The sequence below is a fragment of the Elgaria multicarinata genome, chromosome 3, assembly GCF_023053635.1.
Source record: "Elgaria multicarinata webbii isolate HBS135686 ecotype San Diego chromosome 3, rElgMul1.1.pri, whole genome shotgun sequence".
Taxonomy (NCBI): domain Eukaryota; kingdom Metazoa; phylum Chordata; class Lepidosauria; order Squamata; family Anguidae; genus Elgaria; species Elgaria multicarinata.
This window is the reverse complement of record NC_086173.1, coordinates 18,183,706-18,206,985: the sequence shown is the minus strand read 5'-3', so window position 1 is coordinate 18,206,985 and position 23,280 is coordinate 18,183,706. Positions and strand designations below refer to the sequence as shown.

At 46.7% G+C, this 23,280-nt stretch overlaps 1 protein-coding gene across 3 annotated transcripts in view; it reads left to right on the top strand.

The window, feature by feature from the left end:
* Nucleotides 1-2,265: 2,265 nt before the first annotated feature.
* Nucleotides 2,266-23,280, top strand: part of OTUD5 (OTU deubiquitinase 5) — a 54,310-nt gene continuing 33,295 nt past the window's right edge. Inside the window, exons 1-2 of one of the 3 annotated variants that reach the window (XM_063119476.1) lie at nt 2,266-2,872; nt 12,406-12,499. In XM_063119476.1, the coding sequence (XP_062975546.1) occupies nt 2,294-2,872; nt 12,406-12,499 (673 nt within the window). In that variant the 5' untranslated portion in view covers nt 2,266-2,293. The remainder of the gene's footprint in view (nt 2,873-12,405; nt 12,500-23,280) is intronic. The other 2 variants (XM_063119477.1, XM_063119478.1) reach the window with 2 other exon arrangements.

Sequence of the window (23,280 nt, the reverse complement as noted above, 5' to 3'; positions counted from 1 at the left end):
ATTTTAAATTTTGTATACAAGTTTTTATCTTAATTTTAGAATTTCTGTAAACCGCCCAGAGAGCCCTGGCTATGGGAGTGGTATATAAGTGCAATAAATAAATAAATAAAAATTTAAAGTTACTTCCTGTGGGATGGGATGGGAAGGGAAGGGAAGGGAAGGGAAAAGTTCACTCCCCTGGCTTCCTCACCCTGCTACTAAACTCACCCAGTTACTTAACTCACATGTTTCCTCACACTTTGTCACTGGAGCTCCTGATGCTCAGAGAGCATGCTCCTCACTGGTGTGCCTGCTTTTATAGATGGGCTCAACTGCCGCTGCAGTGAATCTGATTGGAGGGCCTCGTTTGAAAAGCAAGGGAAGCTGTTTGTGAATTCCTGGTCAGTACTGAAGTACTTTGGCCACATAATGAGAAGACAGGACACCCTGGAGAAGATGCTGATGCTAGGGAAAGTGGAAGGCAAAAGGAAGAGGAGCCAACCAAGGGCAAGATGGATGGATGATATTCTGTGGTTCTTTTTAAATAGTTTTTATTCTTTTTAATAAATAAGTATTTATGTTAAATACTTAAACATACATCAATACAATAACAGGGGGAAAACCCAACATAATACATAAAAATTGAGTAACCTTAATAGCATATTTTCTAATTAAATGTTGACATAATAATACTTAACATAATAAGCATATTTTCTTATTAAATGTTGACATAATCATACTTAACATAAAAAGTGCACACACCCCACCCCAGGATCTATTCCTATTTCCAGAATCTCATTGTTTCTTCTGGAGGTGGTTTCCCACTCCCCTTAGATAAAACATATTCCAGGAACTTTCTCCATATTCCCTCAAAATCATTCGTTTTTGTTATTCCTCTTCTCACTTTTATATTACATGTTAATTTATCATTAATAGCAATGTCCCATATCTCTTTATACCAGTCTTCTATATGGTAATCACCTTGAGCCTTCCAGTTCCTGGATATCATTAACCTTGCTGCCGTCAGCAAATTCGTTATCAATTCTTTTGTCTCTTTATTACATTTTAATTCTGAGATAATGAACGTAAAATATTTGAACTTGGCAAAGGGATTGGCAAAGGGAACAGGGCTTCTTACCTCACACCTTACCTAGTATGGGAAGTTTAGGATTCAGCACATTGGGGAAAGTGCATTAACCAATCAAGTCCGAGGAGTTCTCGAGCCAGCCAGCAGGAGGAACTTGCATTCCAACCTATCAGTTTCCACGCCTGGGAATGCTCAGAGCCAATCAGAGATAATCGGCCCATTTCAGCCAATCAGAAATCAGGGATGCATCTGTCGGCGAATTAAGAGATCGTAACTACTTTCACTGCCCTATCAGAATGAAATCTGCTGCTGAAGGGGATTATGCTCCCGCCTCTCTCTTTCGTTCTAACAGTGGCGGCGGGGGAGAACGAGGATAGGAAAGAGGCGGGACGCTACCTAACTGGCAGCGACGCTAGCTATTCAGCAGAGGACTTCCGTCACTCTCAGCCAACGAGCGCGCTGTCACGTGCCCCATAGCCACGAGAGTGGCGCGGTTGCTACGGTCTTCTTAAGGACCGCCTCACCTGTAGCTAAGGGGCGTGGAAACGGAAGTGGAGCTCGCCGGGGTCAGAGGCCGGCTGTGTTGATGTTGACACTAGGCCGGGCCCGCAGACGGGCCGTAGTGGATGCCGCTGTCGGGAGACCCCGAAAGCGGTAGAAGAGAGAGGGAAGAAGCCAATTCGGTGGATCCGGGCTGCTCTGGATGACTGCTTTTCTCTCGGGCGCCTCCTGGGGATGGATTGATTCGCTCTCTTCCGCCTCCCTGCTGAGCTGCGGTGGGGAAAGCGATAAATTGTGATTGATCCTGTCATCCGGGCACTTGTCTCCGCCTCCCCCCCCCCCCCTTACCCTTTCTAAAAGAGTGTTTACCAGCCCCTTCGGCTCCTCGCTCGCTCGCTTAGTTGCCTTTCCTCCCTTGGCCCTCTTCATCCGGGTAACCGGCTTGTTCCTTGGCCCTCTTCATCCGGGTACCCGCTTGCTCCTTGGCCCTCGTCATCTCGGTGTTTACCTTGGGGCTCCCTCTTCCTCTCTCCTCCGCCCCCCCCCACGCCCCTACCTGACCCACATTAGCCCCTTCCATACGGCCGCTTTCCAAGCCACCCCCGGCCCCTGTTCGCTTGGGGAGCCGCCGGGCCTTACCCTCTTCATCCGGGTACTTGCCCCCCTGCGCTCCCCCCCCCAGAAGTCCTCTTCTCCCTCCCGCCCCTCCCCTCCCCCGCGCTTGCCATGACTATTCTGCCCAAGAAGAAAGCTTGCCCGGCAGCAGGGGACGGAGACCGGGACCAGCCGGGCTCCCGGGGGGGTGGCCCGGGGGGCCCCGGAGGCCCTGGCGGCGTCGGGGGACCGGACCCCCGGGGCTGCTCTGGCGCCGACTCCCACCCGCGGGGCCCCGGCGGCGGCGGCGGCGGAGGCGGCCCCGGCGACCCGCATTCCGGACGCGGCGGAGCCCGGCCCCGGGCCTCGCCTCCTCCCCCGCCGCCCCGCTGGGGCCTGCCCCCCGCTGGGTCCCCTCCGCCGCCCAATCCCGGGGTCGGAGCCGGTGGCGACGGGACGGGCCTCGGCCTGCTGGACCCCGGCGTGGCTGACGCGCGGGGCGGGGTCGGCGGCGGCTGCTGCTCCGGGCCCGGCCACAGCAAGAGGCGGCGGCAGGGGGGACCCGGCGGGGGGCTGGGGGCGGCGGGGCCCGGGGGAGGGGGAGGCAACAGTCCCGAGCAAGATGAGGCCGGCGCAGGCTACAACAGCGAGGACGAGTACGAGACGGCGGCGGCCCGCATCGAGAGCATGGACCCGGCCACCGTGGAGCAGGTACCTCGCTCGTGGGATGGCGAGAGGACAGCGGAGTCCTCTCCTGTGCGAGGGAGGCAGGCAGGCAGGCGACCGGGGGGGGGGGGGGGCGGTCAGAAACTCGTTTAGGTGTGACCGTCCGTGTAGAGGCTCGGCTCCTCCTTGGCCTGTAGGATGGCATAAAACAATGGAATCATCGCGCTGGAGATGCCCGTTCAAGCATAAAGCAGCTGCAAACCTCGGTTTGCCACTGAGCCAGGGCTTCCTAATGAGTTCACCCGTGTTATACACATCTTTGCTACTTCCCATGGTCTGGGTGCACATGTTTACATTAAGGCTGTTATGTGAACTGGCTGTCAGGCAGGCTGCCCTCAAGGTAGAGTTCTTGGGGGAACTAGAACTAGAGTTCTTGGGGGAAATCACTTTAGTTGGCTCATTTGTTAGATGTAACTACTGGGGACCGCCTGGGAACAGAATCTGAAGGGGTGATCAGTTGAAAAGAGTTGGTCCCTCTTTCTGGTCATGTTTAATTTGGGGTTCTCCTATGAAAGGAAACTTAGTGTTGGCAGAAATGGAATTGTTAAATTGTGAGGCCCTTATCATAAAAACAGAATCTTTTCTGTATGGTATTATAGATGCTTTGCCATTTAATCTATAGAGAAATGGTTTCCTCTTTGATCGCAAAGAGTAACAGACGCCTTTTCTGGCGATTGCAACGAGATCTTATTCTAGTGCTAGAGGGGAGTGGTGTCATCCTTAAAGCTAGGGCAGAAGTAATAGAGGAAATGGGTGTGAAGGAAAAGATTCTTTCCTGATTTGCCTGGCCAATAGATAATGGCTTTGGTGGCCTCATTTTAAGAAAATACATCATCCCTCACAGAATATGAAGCTGTCTTTCTCTGTCTGTTAAGGGAAGGATAAAGAGAACTCACTTGGCAATGAGGTATGGTAGGAACCTTTGTCTTATGGCTGGTGGATGGAAATCCTTGTGGAATGAATATCAGGTCTGGGCCTGGTGTGAGATGCAAAAGGAAAAGAAGGAATGGTTTTCTATTGGAGTGCATCAGGAACTTGTGTATATACCTTACCATCTTGCAGCGAGAGAACAGCACAGCTCTTCAGCTTGAGCTAGTGACACTTGAAGTCCTCTTTGGGGATAAAAGATGAATGGTCCCTCTGTGTCAACCAAAATGGCATCTTCCTCTCTGTGACTCCAGTCTCTTGGTAATGAAAACGGAAGCACTTTATTCAGAAAGGGGCACAGATACTCTTTGCTCGAGAAAAACATGTTTCTGTAAGGATAATGGAAATAATTGTTTAGTAGGAAGGGGATGGCAGAGCAGGGTAGGTGTGGATAAGAACCATTTTAGAAGGCAACAAAAGGTTCACAAAAGATGTGGCATGGGGGGCTTTCCCTGAAGCTTTGGAAGGCCTCTGTGCTCGATTATTAAGTTCTTTACTCATAAACTGTAAAGAAATACAGAGATACCCATGGGGGAAAAGGATCTGTGTTTGGTTAATGGGAGAGACTGAGCAAATATGTGTGATGGAGGAAAGAGGGCCTCCCACAAGAGGCCCTACTCTATATGTGATTATATGAAACTGGCTTTATGTTGAGTTACCATCTAGCCCAAAATTGTTTATTCTGAGTGGCAACTGCTCTCCAGGGTCTCGGGTTCTTTAACTGAAAGGATCCTGAGGTCCTAATTGGAAATACTAGGGACTGAATTTAGGATCTTGTGCATGATTGCTAAATTGTGAGGCCTCCCCAGTGTGGAAGTAACAACTATTCTGCGTAGGAAGATTCATAGATCACCCTGATAGTGTTTCTCATTGTGGCTCATGACTTAAGTAGGTTCATCCTCTTTCTGCAGAGTGTTCTCATTTGCTGATGGATATATTGTGTGTTTTGCCTCTGGGGAGCTGCATCCTGTTAAACTTCATGAGGCAAAGGGCCTCCTTAGTCCACTCAATAGAAACACCATATTGTGGAATGTGTTTGCAAGACCAAAGCAGGTCTTCCTTTATATTAAGCTGCTGCTGTGTCCCACAAGGTTATGTTCTCAGGCTAGCAAAGAGTGAGTTAGAGAGAAAAATATTTCAGATGAATCAGAGCTGCTAAGCACAAGGGAATCCCCTCTTAATCCCACTGCACAAAAATGCATCTGGAAGCTAGTTTGATTATTGCTATTCGGGTGTGTGTGCTCTGGAGCAGATTTTCTGCTTGCAGGAAACGCTTTCCATCCCTACATGTCTGCCACAGAATCCTTCTGTGTTGCAGAGAACTGTGGGGCATATTCTAAACTGTCCATGCAGTAAGGCAGGACTATTTCATCAGTTACAGTCTTCTAAATGCATGTTTGATCTAATAGTCCGTCCTATTACGAACTGAAATTTAGATCAGTCTGATATTAACGTGGCGAATGAGTGTAGCCAGAACTGGAATAGCTAGCACCACCATCCTAGGCTTTTTTTTGGAAATGATGTGAAATCCAGATGTCGAATGGTTGAAACAGAATTCTTGACAGTTTGGTATTTAGCTTAAGGTTCTGCCAGATGCAGCAATAAAGAAATTGAAAAACCAGTTTCCACTGCTAGAGAGAGGGGGGAAAGACAAGGCAGCTGTTTTAAATTGCAGCACTGTGTGGATTTGGCCTGAATATTGGGGGGGAAATGTCTTAAAAGTAAGAATTGGGCAACAAAGCTAATTGCTTAGGAAAGCTGCAGAGTTTTCTGTTCTGAAGAAGCAGCCTGTTAAATATTTCTATTTATTGTAAATGTTTATGTTGCCCTATCCAAGTAAATTGTTTATGATCATATGAAAAATGTCAAATAGAAAACCTTTACAAATATTCACTTAAAAGGCATCCAAATAGATTCAATTAAATTATAAGCCTGGGCAGTTTAGCACCCCCACTTCCATTCTGGTGGTTGTGGCTGGCATGCCAGACCCTAGCTGCTACGTTTCTTTATGGTGCATATGACTGGGATGTTGGCAGCCACTCTGAGCAGTGGAGACATGTGCAATATTGGGGTGGGGTGGGGGCGTGTGGCTTCATGGCTATCAGAAGGCAAGGGTAGATTCACATACGTCTCTCACCTGATGTTTTGCAGCAGGGGGTGTGCACTGCCTAATTTGGAGAGCATTGTACTTGAAGTTGTTTTGGTGTGGGGGGATTGGAAATCTCTGTTCTGTGGTTTTTAATCTGGGATGGTGATTTCACAAATACAGGTCATTCTCACTTGACATCTGCATCATTGATTAAATGGGCATGTGTGCCTCTAAAAATGTTTTGTCTCTGGCTGCTTCTCCAGGAAAAGAACTTCCATTGTGAATGGCCTGGTATACTCTTGCCGTTTTAATAGAGCGCCTAGAATAAGGCTAGGCAGTCTGTTTGGGCTATGGGTACATTTGACAATTTGAGGAACTGTCCGAGGAGCTACCACAAAATAGCTGCCATGGGAGGCATGGCCAGTCACAAAAGACAAATAACCTGCCCAAAGGACTGAGTACAAGGCAGAGGTGGGGGCTGAGCCCCAACTCTCTAAACTCCTTTGAACCCAGAGATTTCACCACCAACAGAAACGTATTTCACAGTAGTCCCTGCTGCTGGTAGGAAAATGGGTGTTTTTTGTTTTTTTTTAGAAAGTGGGAAGGGTAGGGTACCTTGGTGGGCACCAAAAATGTGTCTGGCAGAGTATTGGTGCCTATGGGCCTCATGTTTTGTATTCCTGGCCTAGAAGTTGCTGTGAAGATGTCTTTGGTCAATCAGCAGTTGTAACGGGACACACAGAAGGAGGAGGCCTCAAAGTCAGGCCTGCTTAACACATTGTTTTTCAGCCCATGCGCTGCAGCCCATCAGGTGCGTGATACATTTCCTGTTTTAGTAGCCTGCCCAGGCTCTGCAAGCAGTGTTGTTTAGAGGAGGGCATGAAAAGATGAAATTTATTGCAGATGTGTGAATATTCTACTGGCTTCTTGAAACATGGAGTGTGTTCGGGAAAGTAGAACACCAAGAAACCAAGCTCCGGTAGTCTCTAATCGTACTTCTTATTCTAAACTAGGGAAATTCAGTGTCTCCACAAACATGGGGATATTCCAGTCTTCTTCTTTTAACCCATCAAACAGAGACACTCTTGGGCAGTGCTGGGCTTCAGAAGTTCTCTTGAGGAAATGCCAACTTGCCCTTGGTGTAGAAGTAGCTTTGGCAAAGACATCCTCAGCAATTAGTAGTCCAACAGCATTTTTTGATGGCCCCAGCACCCATGCATACCCCTTTATGTGCCGCAAGTGACTGTGTGGGCAGCTGTTAAGAGTCTTGTGTAGAATTCAGTTAAGCTTTTGCAACTCCATAGAAAGTGTTTTGTCTACCCCCATCTGAGAGCTCAAACCGTCAGCTCTTGGATGCTCACCAAGTGTAAGTGTGTGTGTGTGTGTGTGTGTGTGTGTGTGTATGTGTAGTTTCCTTGTCTCAACCTATGTAATTGTGCACAGTGGTCCAAGGTCAGCCTATACTAGCACAAGCTGTTACACTAAGTGGACTGAGTTCTGTATGTGTAGGGTATTCCTCGTAAAAATTGAGGTTTGTCCTGTTTCTAGACAAGGTCTTGCCATGTTTTTCCAAGATGTTGGTGGCAAGGTAAATTGGAATGCCCTTGGGGTGAGACTTCACCTTGTTTGTCTCATGCCTGAGATATGGCTGGCACAATTGGGTTAACAGTTCTGTAACCCAGCCTGCAGTGGGCGATGGTGTCATGTGATTCAAAACAGATGAGAACGTGTGCTCCCCCCTCCCCCATTAAGGATGTGGGGGAAATGCTTTGCTTTTCCTACTTTTTGCCAGCAAGTGCTGCATGGCAGTGCCTAAGAAGCAGCTCCTGGAATTTTATAAGGCTGAGGAGGAGAGTGTGATAAGTAGTTAAATGGGTGGGCAGTGGAAGTTTTGAGGGCTGGCCGATGTGTTCTCACTTGAAATTAGCTCCCTTCCTGGTGAATCCTGGTCACCAGATGTCAGTCCATGTGATAGGATTGTAGGATTGCTCCATATTTTACACATGGAAAGCACTTGAGTGTAGCAGGTGGTGACGGCATTCATGTGATGGTGCTTTCTAGTGTGTCTGTGTGCATGAGGGAGTTTCTAGCATGACTTGTGTGTGTTTGTGACAGTGGGTTTTATGGATGCCCTGCAATACCCAAGGGTCATGTGCAGTCATGGGTGTGCCCTGGGCTAGTAGTGGGCATGGCCAAGGCTGGCATCTCTCCCCCCACACTCATCAATAGAAGAGGAACAAGAACCCAGGAGTCCAAAATCCTTTCGGCACTCATTCCTAAATAGTCCCAGCAGAAAATCAAACTCGGCATCCCTTTAATTGAGAAAATGCAGCTGGCATAAATCGGGCATGACAAAAGGTAGGACGAGAAGGCAAAGCTTAGTAAAAGAATAGCACAGATGACTTAGGTTGGGTAGGGACGGGGAACCTCTGGCCCTTCCAGATGTTGTTGGACTGCAGTTCCCAAAATCACTCACCCTTGGCTGTGTTGGCTAGGGCTCATGGGAGTTGCAGTCCACCAACTTCTGGAGGGCCACATGTCCCCCACCCTTGCAGTAGAACATACTCAAAATGAACTGGAGGAGTAAAGGACGGTTTTACAGAAGAAGTCAAAATGTCTTTTTCTACTACCTTTCTGACAATCAGGCCTGTGTGAGTGAAAGAATATGAAGAAGACTGTTACACCTGCTTAGTAAGATGTCTGGAGCAGCTGCTGGCTGATTCTGTGAACTCAGGATAGTGGGGGGGGGGGCAGATAGAAATGCACTGTGTGTGAATGAATGAGCAGGTGCTGTTGTAGAAGTTGGAATGAAGAAGTCTAAAAGTAGCTCCTGTCCCACAAAGGCAGGAGTCAGTAGCAACACACCAGCACAGAGTGTGCTTGCTCTCTCTCTCTCTCTCTCTCTCTGTGTGTGTGTGTGTGTGTGTGTGTGTGCACATCCATTCTCAAGACTCTGAGTTAACTGTCTCTTTTTCTACATATCAGAACAAGGGCTTATGCAGCCCCGTATTTGAGCCCTAGCCTTGTCGCCACAGGTGAGAAGAAATTGTATGTAGGTGAGTAGAAATTGTATGTAGGTGAGTGAGCAGGCAGGTGGAGGAGAGCCGGACCTTTGTTCCTCTTCTGCCCTCAGCATAGAAATGCTGTGGGTTGTTGCAGGAAGGGTAGAGTGCTTCATTCTTGTTTTGGTGGACCCTAGCAGACTATTTATTTATTTATTTATTTGCTAGCTTGTAACTTTTAGAATTATGGTTACCCTATCTTGATATCGTTATAATGCAATTTATATGATTAAGTCATCATCACATCTTCACGTTGCCAGAGCTTGTATGTAGGTTTCAAACAAATTGGATCCACCCACTAGATTGTAAGTCCTCTAGACTGGGACCCTGTAACTTCTGCATGGCATCTAGCACAGTGTTCTGCTACATGTTAGTAGAAGAATGCCCTTTAAGTCTCCAGGATGTATATTATGAATTTTTGCAAAGCCATAAGAAGGTCAGTGTACAAATTAATACATACACCAGCCTTCCCCAACATGATATTCTCCAAACATTTTGGAGTAAAACTCCTATCAGCCGTAGCCAGAGATGATGGGAGCTGTATTCCAAAGTATTTGGAGAGCAGCAGGCTGGAGAAGGCTGTACATTATTATTATTATTATTATTATTATTATTATTATTATTATTATTATTATTATTATTTATTGCATTTGTATACCGCCCCATAGCCGAAGCTCTCTAGGTGGTTCACATAAGATAAAAACACTTAAAAACAATATACAAAGACTAAAAACCACAAAAACAAGCAAAATACACATAGATTTAAAAACACTACAACAGCGGCTGTTTCCTGCTGCGAAGCTTTTGCAGGGTCCATTTGTGTCCTAGACTGGATGGGAGGGTGAGAAGAGGAGAGACAGGGCTGTAATTCATACCACAAGGTACAGGATTTTTTCCCTGAACACTGTCCTAATTATCTATATATCCAGTTTCTTTTAAGAGTAATGTTTTAGCTGTCATAGTTGTGAGGAGCGAGAAACATAGTTTACTTTAAGCATAGTTCTTCTTTCTTTCTTTCAAAGCATATTTTAGTTCCTGTGGCTGAAGTGGGTAAATTTGTAATTTGGGATTGGGGCGGGGGGCGGGGCAGGAAACAGCAACACATAACCTGCATGAAGTATGGAACCTGTTGAGTTGCATCTTTCAGTACCCCCCACCATCATGTGAGCAGCCAAATTCCTCTGTAAGATGAGCGCAGCTGTTCTGAAATGACCCATGCCAATTTGTGATCTAGGGTTGTTCTGCTCTATGGCTCTACCCGCTTTGCAAGGCACTCCTGTACAGCATGAGTATCATGATGAAAACCCAGCCGAAGCAGGAATGGCCCCACCAAAGAGGCAAAAGATGCATTGCTTACTTATTTTTGTAGTGCATTTGCTCACCGTTGTCTGCATTGGCGGGTGGCGGCGGCGGCGGCTGTGGGGTAGACCTCAGCTGCTAATGTAGCAGTGAATAGAATGAACTTTCAATTCAAATCTAGCCTCAGCTGTGAAACCACTAAGCAACCTTAGACAAAACAGTCTGTAAATCTCTGTTTGTAATATGGGGTGATCATTAATACCAGCCTGCTTTCTCTTATCTTAGTACTTTGTGCAGCAATCTGGTCTGTGAAGTTCCCAGTGAAAGCATTGTATTGGACTAGATGCCCTTTTTTTTGGTCTCCTTGCTCTTTGGTTTTCTGGATGTTGTCAAGTGATGATAATGAACAAGGTCGTACTGCCCACCCTGTCCAAAGTGGTTGGAAGAATACTTCCAGTGCCAGGAGTTGGAAAATCACCCAGCACAGATTCCAGTCCAGCCTTCCCCACACTACTGCCTTCTAGATGTTTTGGACTTCAGCTCCCATCAGCCCCAAGTAGCATGGCCAATGGTCAGGGATTCTGGGAGTTCTGGTCCAAAACACCTGAAGGGCACCAGCTTAAGGACATATCTTCTAGTACATTTTCATGCCCCCAAGTATGTCTCCCTTTGGCTCCACAAACCTATGGCTTTCTTCACTCCAGTTGTTAAAGCTGAGCCTAAAAATTGTGATGTGGGGTGGGTAGTAAAGGGTAGGAATTGCTAAGAAGGAAAAATCTGGCAGGGATCTGGAAACAAAGCCCTGCGAGGAGAGACTGAAAGAACTGGGCATGTTTAGCCTTGAGAAGAGAAGACTGAGGGGAGACATGATAGCACTCTTCAAATACTTGAAAGGTTGTTACACAGAGGAGGGCCAGGATCTCTTCCCGATCCTCCTAGAGTGCAGGACACGGAATAGGTGGCTCAAGTTACAGAAAGCCAGATTCCAGCTGGACATCAGGAAAAACTTCCTGACTGTTAGAGCAGTATGACATTGGAACTGATTACCCAGGGAGGTCTTTAAGGTGGATTTCTGCATTGAGCAGGGGTTGGACTCTAGGTCCTATAGGCCCCTTCTAACTCTATTCGTCTATAATTCTATGAACCCGCAAACCTGTCTGTTCTCTCTGCTGCCAGAAGATGGCAGCACAACCATTTGAGCCATACGCTTAAGGGCAGGGAGTTTAAAAGAAAAGGTATACAGAAGTTAGGTCAAGTAAGTTCTCAGCTGATCTAGTGGGCTGCTGAAGGGGGCTGACAGTTCTCCTTCTAAAGTACCATGATCCATTTGGGATGCCTTCTCCTGAGCAAGCCCACTGGAATTCAGTTCTTACCTGGTGTTCTTGAAGCAGGTCTTGTCATGCAGAATTCTAGAATTTGCATCATAGATGACTAACTGCAGCTGCTTCCATGCTGTTGATGCAGTCTCATCTGTCCTGATGTCTTGGACACAGGAGAGAACGGAGACTCACCAGAAACATGGCTTTTATTTCATTTCATTGTTTCATAACGTAAACATCTAGTCATTGTTGGAGTTGCAGAATTTGAAGTGTGTTTTGTCGAGAGCACTGAGATGAGAGAATAGGAGTGGTGGGGTACCTGAGTGGGTGGAAGAAGTGTGTGTAGCCAGGCATGAATGTGCTGCTCTTAAAGCACTGGGCAAATGACCAACTCTGTATTTCTAATCATGAGGGTCAGAGATAGGCTTTATGCTGTATGAGGTATTTACCGTAGTTCTGCTCGCTTTCCAGCAACGTTCTCTGTGCAAAGTCACACAAGCTGAAGAGCCCTTTTCTATGATTTGAATTGCGGTCATGGGAGCCAAGCACCCCACCAGTGTCATCCCACAGGAATCCGCCTGCGGTGTCTCCATTGAGAAAGCTCAGGAGCTGTAAAGGTGTCCATCTGTTTACATGGACCAGCCTCCAGGGGGCAGTGGAGCCATGCGTGGGGAAATCCCTTTCTCCTCCGTTTGTGGGGTTGTCATGTGTGGAACTGGAGAGGGAGAGAGAGAGAGAGAGAGAGGAGAATCTGCTGCCCTCCCTAGTTTGTGGGATGGGGATGCTGTCTAACTTGCTGACATCTGCCCCTCCTGTCACCAGCAGGAACACAGGTTCGAGAAGGCGCTGAGAGAGAAGAAAGGGTTCATCATAAAACAGATGAAGGAAGATGGGGCCTGCTTGTTCCGTGCTGTGGGTAAGTCCTGCCTGCTGACGGGTCTTCCTTTTAGAGATTGGGCAGCAGGCGGCACTAGAGCTGAAACAAATTCCCCTCCCCTCCCCCCATTCCCCTCGGAAGCCCTGCAAATGCTAAGACAAAAAATTTGAAGAATATGGGGTGCAGGATTTGTCCCATGATACGAGATCTCATTGTTTAAGAGGTGACCATTGACTTGATGGCCAGTATTTAGTCCTTGGCGATTACTGGGATGCCTGCAGCAGGAGCGCGAGGTTCTCCACGCCCAGTAAAGGCACGTGAAAATTGGGCCTGGCGACTGACACGTTGGAAGCTGCCTCCTCCTCCTCCTCCTCTTCCTCCTGGGGGTGCTGCTCCTTGCAGGGCCTGGTTGCTGCCAGCTTTTACTCGCTTCTTCTCTAAGTCACTCCTTTCCCATCTTGGTTTCAGTGCACTTTGGTTTACATCATGGGTGGCTCTCCAGATGTTGCTGGACTGCAACCATCAGCATTCCTCACCACTGGCTATGCTGACTAGGACTGGTGGGAGTTGCAATCCAACAACATCTGGAGGGCCACATGTTCTTCATCCCTAGTATACATCAGTCAGGCTGAGGTGTACATAACCTGCCAGCCGGAAGTGGGAGCCTGGTTGCGGCTTGGAGTGGAATATGAGCACCAGATGCACCCATGAGAAAAAAGATTGCTTCTTGCTCTGGCAAGCGCAGATCTCCCCCCCCCCCCAAAAAAAATCTGGCTCCTAGAAAATGGTGGTGGCTCCTGAGTTCCCCCTCCCCCCCCCACCACCATTCCAGTCCTGCCTGATGATATTGGAAGTTGAATGCCATTATGATAGTTGATACCTGCTGTTGGATATCTATCTGTGAAGGACATCTGCAGCCAAGGGGGTTGGTACACATGTGTTGTGAGCACTCAAGGTGAAATATTTCCATTTTGAAATGAGTGGAAGTGATGGATCTGCCGCTTCAGAAAATCAGGGTGGAAAAAATAGGAATGTTTGTGGTTGGGTGGGGGTGAGAGGTCAAAAAGTAAGGTTCCTGTGAGGTGAAAGGAGAATGAGAATGAGAGGAGGTGTTGACAGCAGGCAGAAGCATTTAGAACATAAGGGCTTCTTAAAAGCTCCTATTTTAGCACAGCCATTGGCTGGGAATAATGGGAGTTGCAATCCAGCACATCCAGAGGGCAGCAGGCTGGGGAGGGCTAATTTAGATGAAGACTGGGCAGAGTTAAAGGTATCATTGTCATCTCAGGTTAAATAAGCACCCCAACGAAGAAAGGGAAAATGGAGGAAGAGTGTCCCCTATGGAGACACCAAAATAGTGATTAGACAGCTAGGAAGATGACCAGCTTAAGGACAGGATCACACCTAGGGTGTAAGGCTAATCAACAGGAGAGAGTAGATCAACTGGATCAAAGATGGCAGAAAGATTGAGGAGGATGACTGAGCACAGGCCTCTGGATTTGGTAGTTCCCTTAGGCCTGGAGCTCCTTCCCAAAAAATCTATGTGATGCGACTTCCCTTCTCAAAATGCCTTTGATTTAACCATTTAGTCTTCCCACTCTTCAGAAACTTCAGAATCTACTGCATTCATATCCATTCTTCCTCTGTAACCTTTGCTTCTGTCTGTCTCACTCAGCACCCCGCAGGTCGAAACCTCGACTATAAGTTCATCAGGACAGGAATTTTTCATTTTTCTTACATTATCGTGTACATGACTGGGTACCTAGATGGTGCTATGTAAATACTTAGGAGTTATTTACACGCACACCAAAAAAGGCGGGGTGATTGTGGGATGGTCCTAAATGTCTGAAATGCTTTCTCAAGCAGCCCTTTTGGAATTCTTAGAACAGCTTTGATTCTCGTAGATGTCTGAGGTTTGAAACTTCCTACCTGGGGGATACCCTTTGGTAAGGAGGAAATACTCCTTCATTCATCTCTCCTTTCCCGCAACTGAAATGCACTTACTAGAAAGGATGCTGACCCCGTTGCTTTACAAGAAGTAGACTGCAGAAGAAATTTCCGGCTAGGTAGCGGTGGTGAGGGTGCTGACCACTTTGCTACTCATGATCTGCGTTTTCTCAGTAAAACCTCATTTGTACCTAGAAGGCGTTGAGCCTGTCTTGAGCTACTTGCATAGCAAGGAGAAACGTGTCAAATCATGGAAGCCTTACCTGTCTTTTTTTTAAAAAAAAATGAATCTGTTAATGGTGCTTTAAATAACTGTGTGTATGATTGTATGTGTTCGTTGCTCCCTAGGATATTCTCTATATAGGCGGGGTATAAATTGAATAAATAATTACATACATATAATGTTATATAAACACTCACACACTCTCCCTCCACAAACTAAAAAGTTCTATAATAGCCATTAGCCTAACTGCAGTAGAGTTAAATCTAGAACAGGCACCATTTGAGCAAAGCCAATAAAGAGACTCATCCAGGACTAAAGACTCATTGGGTGTGTTGAGATGATTGTGATGGGAAAAGAGGCCATGGTGGCTTCTGTCTTTTCCCCCCATGCATGTTGTGCACGCGGCCGCCATTTGCTTAACCTCCAGCAATGCAGTGCGGGTTGGTGTGTTGTCTGAAGCCGGCACGTGGTGTGGGTGGCTTTGTACCCCCACTACAACCTCTACTGAATGTCATGGGTTTTAGGGTGTGTAAGAAGCCCCCCATGCACCAGTTGGGAGGACACGTTAACCCACACTGGATTGTGGGGGATTATGCAGGTGGCAGTGGTGTGCATGATGTTTTTGAAAAAATTGTGCACTTGGATTCAGATTGCAACACGGCTGTGTATTTGACATGAATTTGGGCACGTTTACCATTTCTCAAACTCCATTTCATATAGTTTCAGCTTTGCTCCTTTCTCAACTCGCTAGCCACATTGGCATGTAATGATTAGCCAGGAGTCCTGGTTTAATAAACCGCAATGTGGGTCTGGAACTACTGGGGAATAACCCTCAAGGATGCCTCTTTCCATGTCACTCTCCAAAGTACCTCAAGCTGTTTTTATTCTACCTGGAAAATGCAGACTTACAGGCGCTGATGTCATGTGCGCTCAGGAGCACATGTCAGTTACCAGATTTGTTGCCACATTTCACAGCGGACGCACCCTTCAAATCATTGGTTTTTAAATACATATTTTATGTTTAGAATAATGGTGTTGGAAGGGATCAGTTCTGTGCTGCAAGGGAGGATCCCCCCCCACACACACACTAACTTACCCTCTATTGTCAAGGCATTGTTGCCTACTCTGCCAGTCAGCTCTCCAAGGTCCTTTGGGCTGAGGTCTTTCCCAGCCGTTGCTAGCTGACCTCCTTTTGGCCACTGTGTGAACTAGATGGTCCCTTGGTCTGATCCAGCATGGTACTTCTTATGTTCTTTAGAGTACATGCCAGAGACTGAATCTGGGACCTTTACGTACAAAGGATATGAATTCTCCCCCAAAAGTACACATACAACAACAACAAAGCTCCAAATAAGTCATGTAAGTGAGCTAAGCTGCGTGTTACAAAGGAAGGGACAACCCCTTCCCCCCCTCCGCATACTTATGATGTGATGGGGAGGTGTGTGTGGAGCGGTTGGGAGGGGGTTGATTTCCTACCTGGCCTCAAGTCAGGCAGGGGCAAAGTGTGGCTCTCCTGAAGTTTTGGTCTACAACTCCCATCAGCCCTAGCCAGTGGTGATGGATCATGGAAGTTATAGATTAAGACATCTGTAGGTTCACAAGTTGCAGACAGATGCTGAGCGTTAGTGTTAATCCATCTGCTGGGGTGCCCTGTTTGCTTTACAGCAGTAATGTGGGCGCCCCTTTCCCAGGAGTTCATCCCCCTGAGCTTCTTAATGTTTAAAGACTCACTTGGTGAAGCCAAGCGTGTGGGTCCTTTCCACTTAATCATTGCCCAGTCAGGAGCTCTGTTAGTGGTCCCTTCCCTCCCATGCGAGCCTTTAAATTTTATGGTACCCTTTTCTTCGACGCACTTTTTTCCCATATAAACATCTCTAAAAACGGGGTGCGTTTTAGAATCGCAGGTGTGTCTTAGGTTTTTTTTTTCTGTTCGTGGTACTGAAATTAGTGTGCGTCTTACAATCGAAGAAATATGGTAGTTCTATAGATAAACCTATGGAAGTGCTGCTGCGATGGTTAATGGGAACCCCCATAATCTCTTAATTGAAGCGTTCTTACCTTTATGCTGGTGCAAGCTAGAAATGTCAATAAATGAAAGGGCAATTATTACCTCTCACCGGAATGTGGGGGGTCAAAGATTCTCAAGCACTTCCCACATCTAAAAAGTGCTGACTGAATCTTCTCTAGAGAAGTTAATAGATCACAAAAATAATATTGTCCTAGGATCAATGGCAATGCTTTATACATGTGCTCTCCTTCTTTATTTGTAAACTAAAGCATGCGGACTTAGGCAGTGCTTTCTTTCACAGTGCTTTCCTGCTCTTGGAATGGGATGGGTGACATCTCAGCACAGGCTGTCCTGCCCCATATGTGGCTACTTCTTTTGCAGGAAGCCATGAAGCAGCTTTTCCTCCAGGAATAGCTATATCAGCAATAAATTATCGTCCTTAGTCCGTGAGGACTAGACGTCCACCCTTCCAGCATCCCACCTTGGGAGTTTAGGAACCTAATTTAGTACAAGTGGGGCCCTGCAACTAAATGTTGCAGTGTGGAGTGCTTCTGTTCAGGCTTCCAATCACTCAATTCTGTTCCACTTCTCCCCCATTTCCCTTTTATTTTTCATTCTCTCTGGCAGCATTCAACATTCCTATTTTCACTGAGCTTTCTCCGACCTCATTTGGGGGGGGGGGGTGTCCCCACCTCCATTTGGATTTTGTTTTCATTTTGGGGTATTTTTTTTTGTGAGGGACATACTTGTGCCTGATCCCAGTTACATTAAAATCCAGGATTTCTCCATTGACATCTTTGGGTAGCTTTCATTTCCATTCCTGGGGACATCTCAAATTCTAGTGTGAACCAGGAGATTTGGTTCTGTCTATGGTTTTTAGACCTTGTTTGTTTATTTAAAATATTTCTGGCTGCCTTTCAGGACAGAAACCATCCCAAGGCAACTTACATCAATAAAATACATAAAAATAGTTAAAATATTAAAAGCAGTAAAAACATAAACACAATAAAACAGAGGGGGAAACCAATAAAAGCCAACAATAAAATCCAGCAGCAACAACAATGGCAATAGCAGTAACAGCAGCAGTCATATCAACAGAAGGCCACAGTAAAATATGTTCTCAAGACTTTCTTAAAAGCCTGCAATGACAGAGCATGGCGGACGTCCAGTGGCAGCTTATTCCAAAGGTGTGGGGGCCACTGCAGAGCAGGCCCTCTCCTGTGTGATCACCCACCTAATTGATGTCACAGGTGGGCAAATGAGAAGGGCCTCCCTTTCTGATCTTAAAGCATGGGCAGCCTTTAAGATCAGGTGAAGTAACTTGGTCGCAAACCATTTAAGGCTTTAAATGTCAAAACCATCACTTTGAATTGGGCTCAGAAACACACCGGTAACCAGTGCAGCTTGAGGTCTTTCCCTTCCTCCTCCTCGTCAAGATGTTCTATTCCATTCTCCCTTCCCTCCATTTGTCATCTTATTCTCTGTCTATCACTATTCCATGCCATTGACTTATAATTGGGCTGTTTGGGTCCCCCTCCCCTGCCCTGTAGGATTTTTACTGAAGTTTTTTTTGGTACTCTTGAAGAGGTTACCTTGAGTCTGCTCATTACCTCCCTCTTCTTTGTGGGGGGTGGGGGTGGTTTTAGCCACACTAATGTGTTCATGGAAAGACTTAAATTGGAAATAAAAGCAATGATGCTATCATTTCCTATGCCTGAATGGTTCTGGGATGACCCCTACTGACTATATAGCACTTTTTGTTTGGGTCTAGAGTTGTAGAGAAGATGAAAGTTTGGACAACATACCTCTCTTCTCCCCTGCCGCCCTCCGCCCCGGGCCTTATGGCAAGCTGCTTTTGAAAAAGGAAGACATTTCAAAAGCTGCTTGGGGTGGGACGTGAGATGGGGAACAGTCCTGATATTCAAATTAAAAGAATCAAGGATTCTACTGAGTAATGTGAGCCTATGCAGCTCTTCCTGGCATTGATCACCTCTCACAGAATACCCTTTACTAAGGTTTTACTTTCTCTAGGCTCTCCTGATTTTCCTTAAAATATTTGCTTCCTTAAATAGCTAGTTGTTCTCAGCTATGCTCTGCGGAGGGCAGCACAAGGTTTGCAGCTTACCTTCTGCTGCCTTCAGCTGCCACCCGAAGATAAGACATGCTATGGAGGTCTTGTGAACACACCCAGCTTTTTCTGACTCAGCAGGCCGGAGCTCGCAGAGAAAAACATGACTCTGCAAGTCGTCCTGTGACACAGCACTTTTGAGAACTGCTGTGTCGCAGGACAGATGGCCAGAAGCATCTGGCTTCTAGTATACCAAACTGTGACAATATTGGGAGAGGGAGTCATGCAAAAAAAACCAACAACCCCCAAACCACTAGAATTATCAAAGCAAACAAGCCCCACCCTGCATAGGATATGCACCTGTAATTTGATAGAAAGAGCCAGGCAAATTCAGGTGGGTCAGACAGTCAAAAAGAATTTCATCTGTTCCTTCAGTCCATTTAATGCCCACTTTGAAGGTTTCTGTGAGCTTGGTTCTTAGGTTCAGTTATGCTCTGCGCACAAGGAAGTCAGTGTTTGTGTTTGCTGCAACGGGATCAGCAATGTCCCTAGAATCGCAATGTTGGCATGGGTCTGAAGCTCATCTAGTCTGATGTCCTTTCCAAAGCAGGGTAATCCATGTGTGCCCACACACTGTTGCACATTACTCCTTGTGCTTCCCCATGCGTGCGCACGCAACCCTGTCTCATCCTGAACAAGCAGAACCCATGCCGCACGCAAAGACCTTACCTGGCTGAAGCAATTGCTCAGATAATACGGATTGCTTTGCTGCATCAGAGCAAAGGTCCAAAAAGTCCAAAAAAATAATAATCTGTTGTCGTCAAGGGCCAGCCAGAATTGCTCAGAGTATGAGTGAGCCTGAATGTCCTTCCATTTTTAGTTATCAAGAGCAATTAGTCATTAATAATTCTATCCCCCATTAATTTCTTACGCTCCTTTTGAAGACACCTAGTGGCCACTGCCCTATTTTGTAGAAATAAATTCTGTACGTTAACTGCATGCTTTGTATGCTCCCTCAGTGTATTGCCAATCTGTTTCATGGGATGACCAGGAATGTTAATCCCTTGAGAGAATGACCTCCCCATGTTCGAGAATGACCTCCCTATATTCGTGCTTCATCTTGTTTTAAATATATTTTAAATACCTCGTCATTGTCTTTCTGTGAACCAAAACCATACTTTTTTAGCCTTTCTTCATAGAAAAGACACCAACAACAACTCTCCCCCGATCATTTTAGTTGTTCTTTTCTGTAAATTTTGCAGATCTCCAGAGGATCCTATTATAGAAACCATGGGTTTCTATAACAGAATCATGATGCTTGTTCTGTTATCTTTCCCTCTGTCTTTACTAATACTTCCAAAAAGTGTTTCCCACCCCCCCACCCCCATTGCTGAAACACAGTGCTTCTGGGGTTTTTAGTGAGCTTTCCACCATGGCCCGAAATCCTTCCTTGGTTTTTGCAGCCAAAGAGCTTTTCAACTCCCAAATACTGATTTCCTGCTTTTTCAACTCCCAGATACTGATTTCCTGCTCTTCAGCAGGTGTGAGTATAATGACCTGTCATGCCCGCACTAAAAAGATCCATCTTTCTCCATCTCATTCCATGAAAGAAGTTTGTTTAGGGTACATCTCTCTCTGCTGCAAATGCCATGCCTAATGCACCTGAGAACTGCATCTGCTGCCGTCTGCAGCTACCTCACCTGCGGCTCATTGTTATCGTATGAATGATAAGGATCCTACAGGACCTCTCCTGTTTCCATCTGAGGTCTCCAGACAGGAGACTCGCCCTAAGTCCCCGGAGTGCGTCTCCTTGCCCTTTGCCCTACTGAATGTTTCCTTAACTCTGGTGCCTGAGGTCATCCTGTTCATTCTACGTAATTTCCAAATCCGTATCTGCATCAACAATGCATCCCAGTTTACTTCTCCTTCCTTCCCAAGGCCGCTAGCAAATCCTGAATAAAGAACGAGTCCCTAGCATCATCCTTGAGGAATTCCAGTGACGGTTAGCCTTCCAGGGTACAAGTTTGCCTTTCAGCACACCCTTCCAGGCTTAACAGTGGCCGCTCCCTTCTTTGCCAATACAGCTCGATCCAAGACGTCACCCTCTGGCTGCACAAAGGGGAGCTTTGGATTTGCCCTGCAATTCTGTCAGTGCAAGGAAGTATCTTTAATATTGGGTGCAGAATTCAACATATAAAGGATCAGCTTCACCCACCCACCCCTTTTACTCTTGAAAGGTAGCTTTTATTCCCCAAGGCATCCTTCCCCAACATCATGTCTGCTAGACAGCTCCCAGGATTCCTCACCATTGGCTGTTCTGGTTGGGTCTGATGGGCATTGAGGTCCAAAACACACACCCAACGGGAGGAAGCTGCCTTAATGGTTGCAAAGATTGTTTCATCGGCTGCTAAGTTTGTGCCTTACCTGAGACTAGCAGGCACAAAACAAACAAAAATATAGACATTGGCTTAATTTGCAGGAACTCAGGAGACCTGAACTCGGGAGAACACACTTAAGCCCTTTCTCAGGTCGCATGGAGCTGCACTCTCCTCTGCCTTGGCCTCCCCATTGTTTTCTCACATGCTGCCTTTGCAACCTTTGCCACGCAGTTCCCCAGCTGAGTCCCCAACTGTGTGGTGGGAAGGGGGAAACCCCGACGCTCACTAAAACCTTTCTAAATACACAACAAGCCCCACGAAGAGGGGAGCCCAGACCTGAAGGCTACAGCCCAAATAAGTTTGCTCTAAGGGCAGAATCCCGTGATGCTCTGCCTCTGGAGCATCCCAAGATTTTTCCATTTCAACCTCAAGTGTTTTTGTGCTCTCAAAAATAACAAATTACTATTGCAGCAGCAGCTATGCTTAATTTACATAAACCTGCACAGTCAGCATGGTTTATTCTTAACTGATGCTTGAGGTTTATCAGGAGTTGAGGCACGCAGAGTTGCTTGTAGCAGGAGGAGAGAAATGAGTGTGGGGACTGTTGGGGCAAGCTAATAGGCTGCAGGGTGCCCTTTTCAACAAGGGGTCCTGTCCTGTCCTGACTTCCCTCTGAGCACTCCATTTTAAGGAATAGCATTTCGGAAGTATGCGCTGCTAAATCTTTTTCAACTAACTCAGCAGCAAAAACGGCTCTTCTGAAGAGCAGCATAATCATGAGCCTTGTATTTTTTTTATTTTTATTTTTTAAAAAGCAAATACAGTTTCAGCGTAAGGTTCTTTTGGGCCCAAGCCCCCCAAAAGGATCCCTGAATGAATGGAGAGGAAAACACGACTTTGACATGGAGGGAGAGGTAGCCATGCAAGTTTCAAATGCATCTCCACAATTGTTAGGATGAAAGTTACGCATTTTCAGAAAGGCAAGATTCTAAATCCATAAGAGCTGTGCTCTGTTTACGCTAGGGGTGCACAACCCATGGCCCGCGGGCTGCATGCGAACCCCAGAGCTGTAGGGACCTTGTCCGCTTTCCTCTGCAGGGAATCACTGTTCCAGCACTTTTATTAACAGTGGTCTCACTTGGGATCCCCAGGGTATCTTCCAATCCCCAGTGACTCTCCCCTCCCTGCCTCACACTTCCTAGATGGAGGTTTCCCCATCACCACTAGCAGCAGTGAAACAGAAGTATCGCTGGGCATCACTGGTGGCTGGGAGAGGTGTTCAGTTCTCCCAGTCCAGGATCCCATTTTTAGCCCTAGCTAGCTGGATGTTTCCAGGGAAGGCAAGAGAGACAACTGTATCCCCCTATTGTCTGGTATTCAGAGGATTAGTGCTTCTGATCATGGAGGCTCCAGGAGGTTTTCATGACAAAATAGCGATGCAGACCTGCCCTCCATGAGCCAGGCTGCCGACAGACCCCTTGTAGGTGCAGAATTGGAGGAGACAAACAGGCGGCATACACCTTCCAATACTTGGCTTAGCCTGTCAGTGCTTACTTTTGTTTCCTATAGGGTGGGGTGATGCCGGGTGGCTGGGATGGGTGTGTGTGTGTGTGTGTGTGTGTGTGTGTGGCTTGAGTGCTGAAATGGGCATTCAAGCATTTCTTGCCTAATCCTAGCAAGCCACTGACCTTTAGTCTAGTTCCTGCATTTCAGAAGCTCACAGGCTAGGGCCAGAGGCTGACATTGTGAGAGGCTTTGACTCCTTCAGATTAGGGGCTCGAAACGTCTTCCTATCCAAAGTCAGCATTGCAAAAGGGCACCTGTCACACTCCCCCTGTCCTATCTTGGCCATTGTGTGATTTGAACATTGTTGTGATAAAGACTGCAGGGTTCAGGATTCTAGGAAGTCTCCACTGAACCCATTATGTTTTCTGTCCCACCAGATAAATGTTATCTCTTTTATTGTGTGCTAACCACTATTTCTCGTAGTCTGTGCTCTTGCCAAAGCCGTAGGCTCAGGTCTGGTTTCCCAAAGCTCTGCTATTCTCCCTCCTTTGGCCCACCGCTTAGTTCTGCCTCTTGGCAGGCTTTCTGTAAAGCAAGGGTGGGCAACCTGCAGCCCAGGGACTAACTTCATGCGGTCCTTGGCCTAGTTTCAAAAGCTCTTGGGAAATGAGCAGTTCAGGCCTCTGGTAA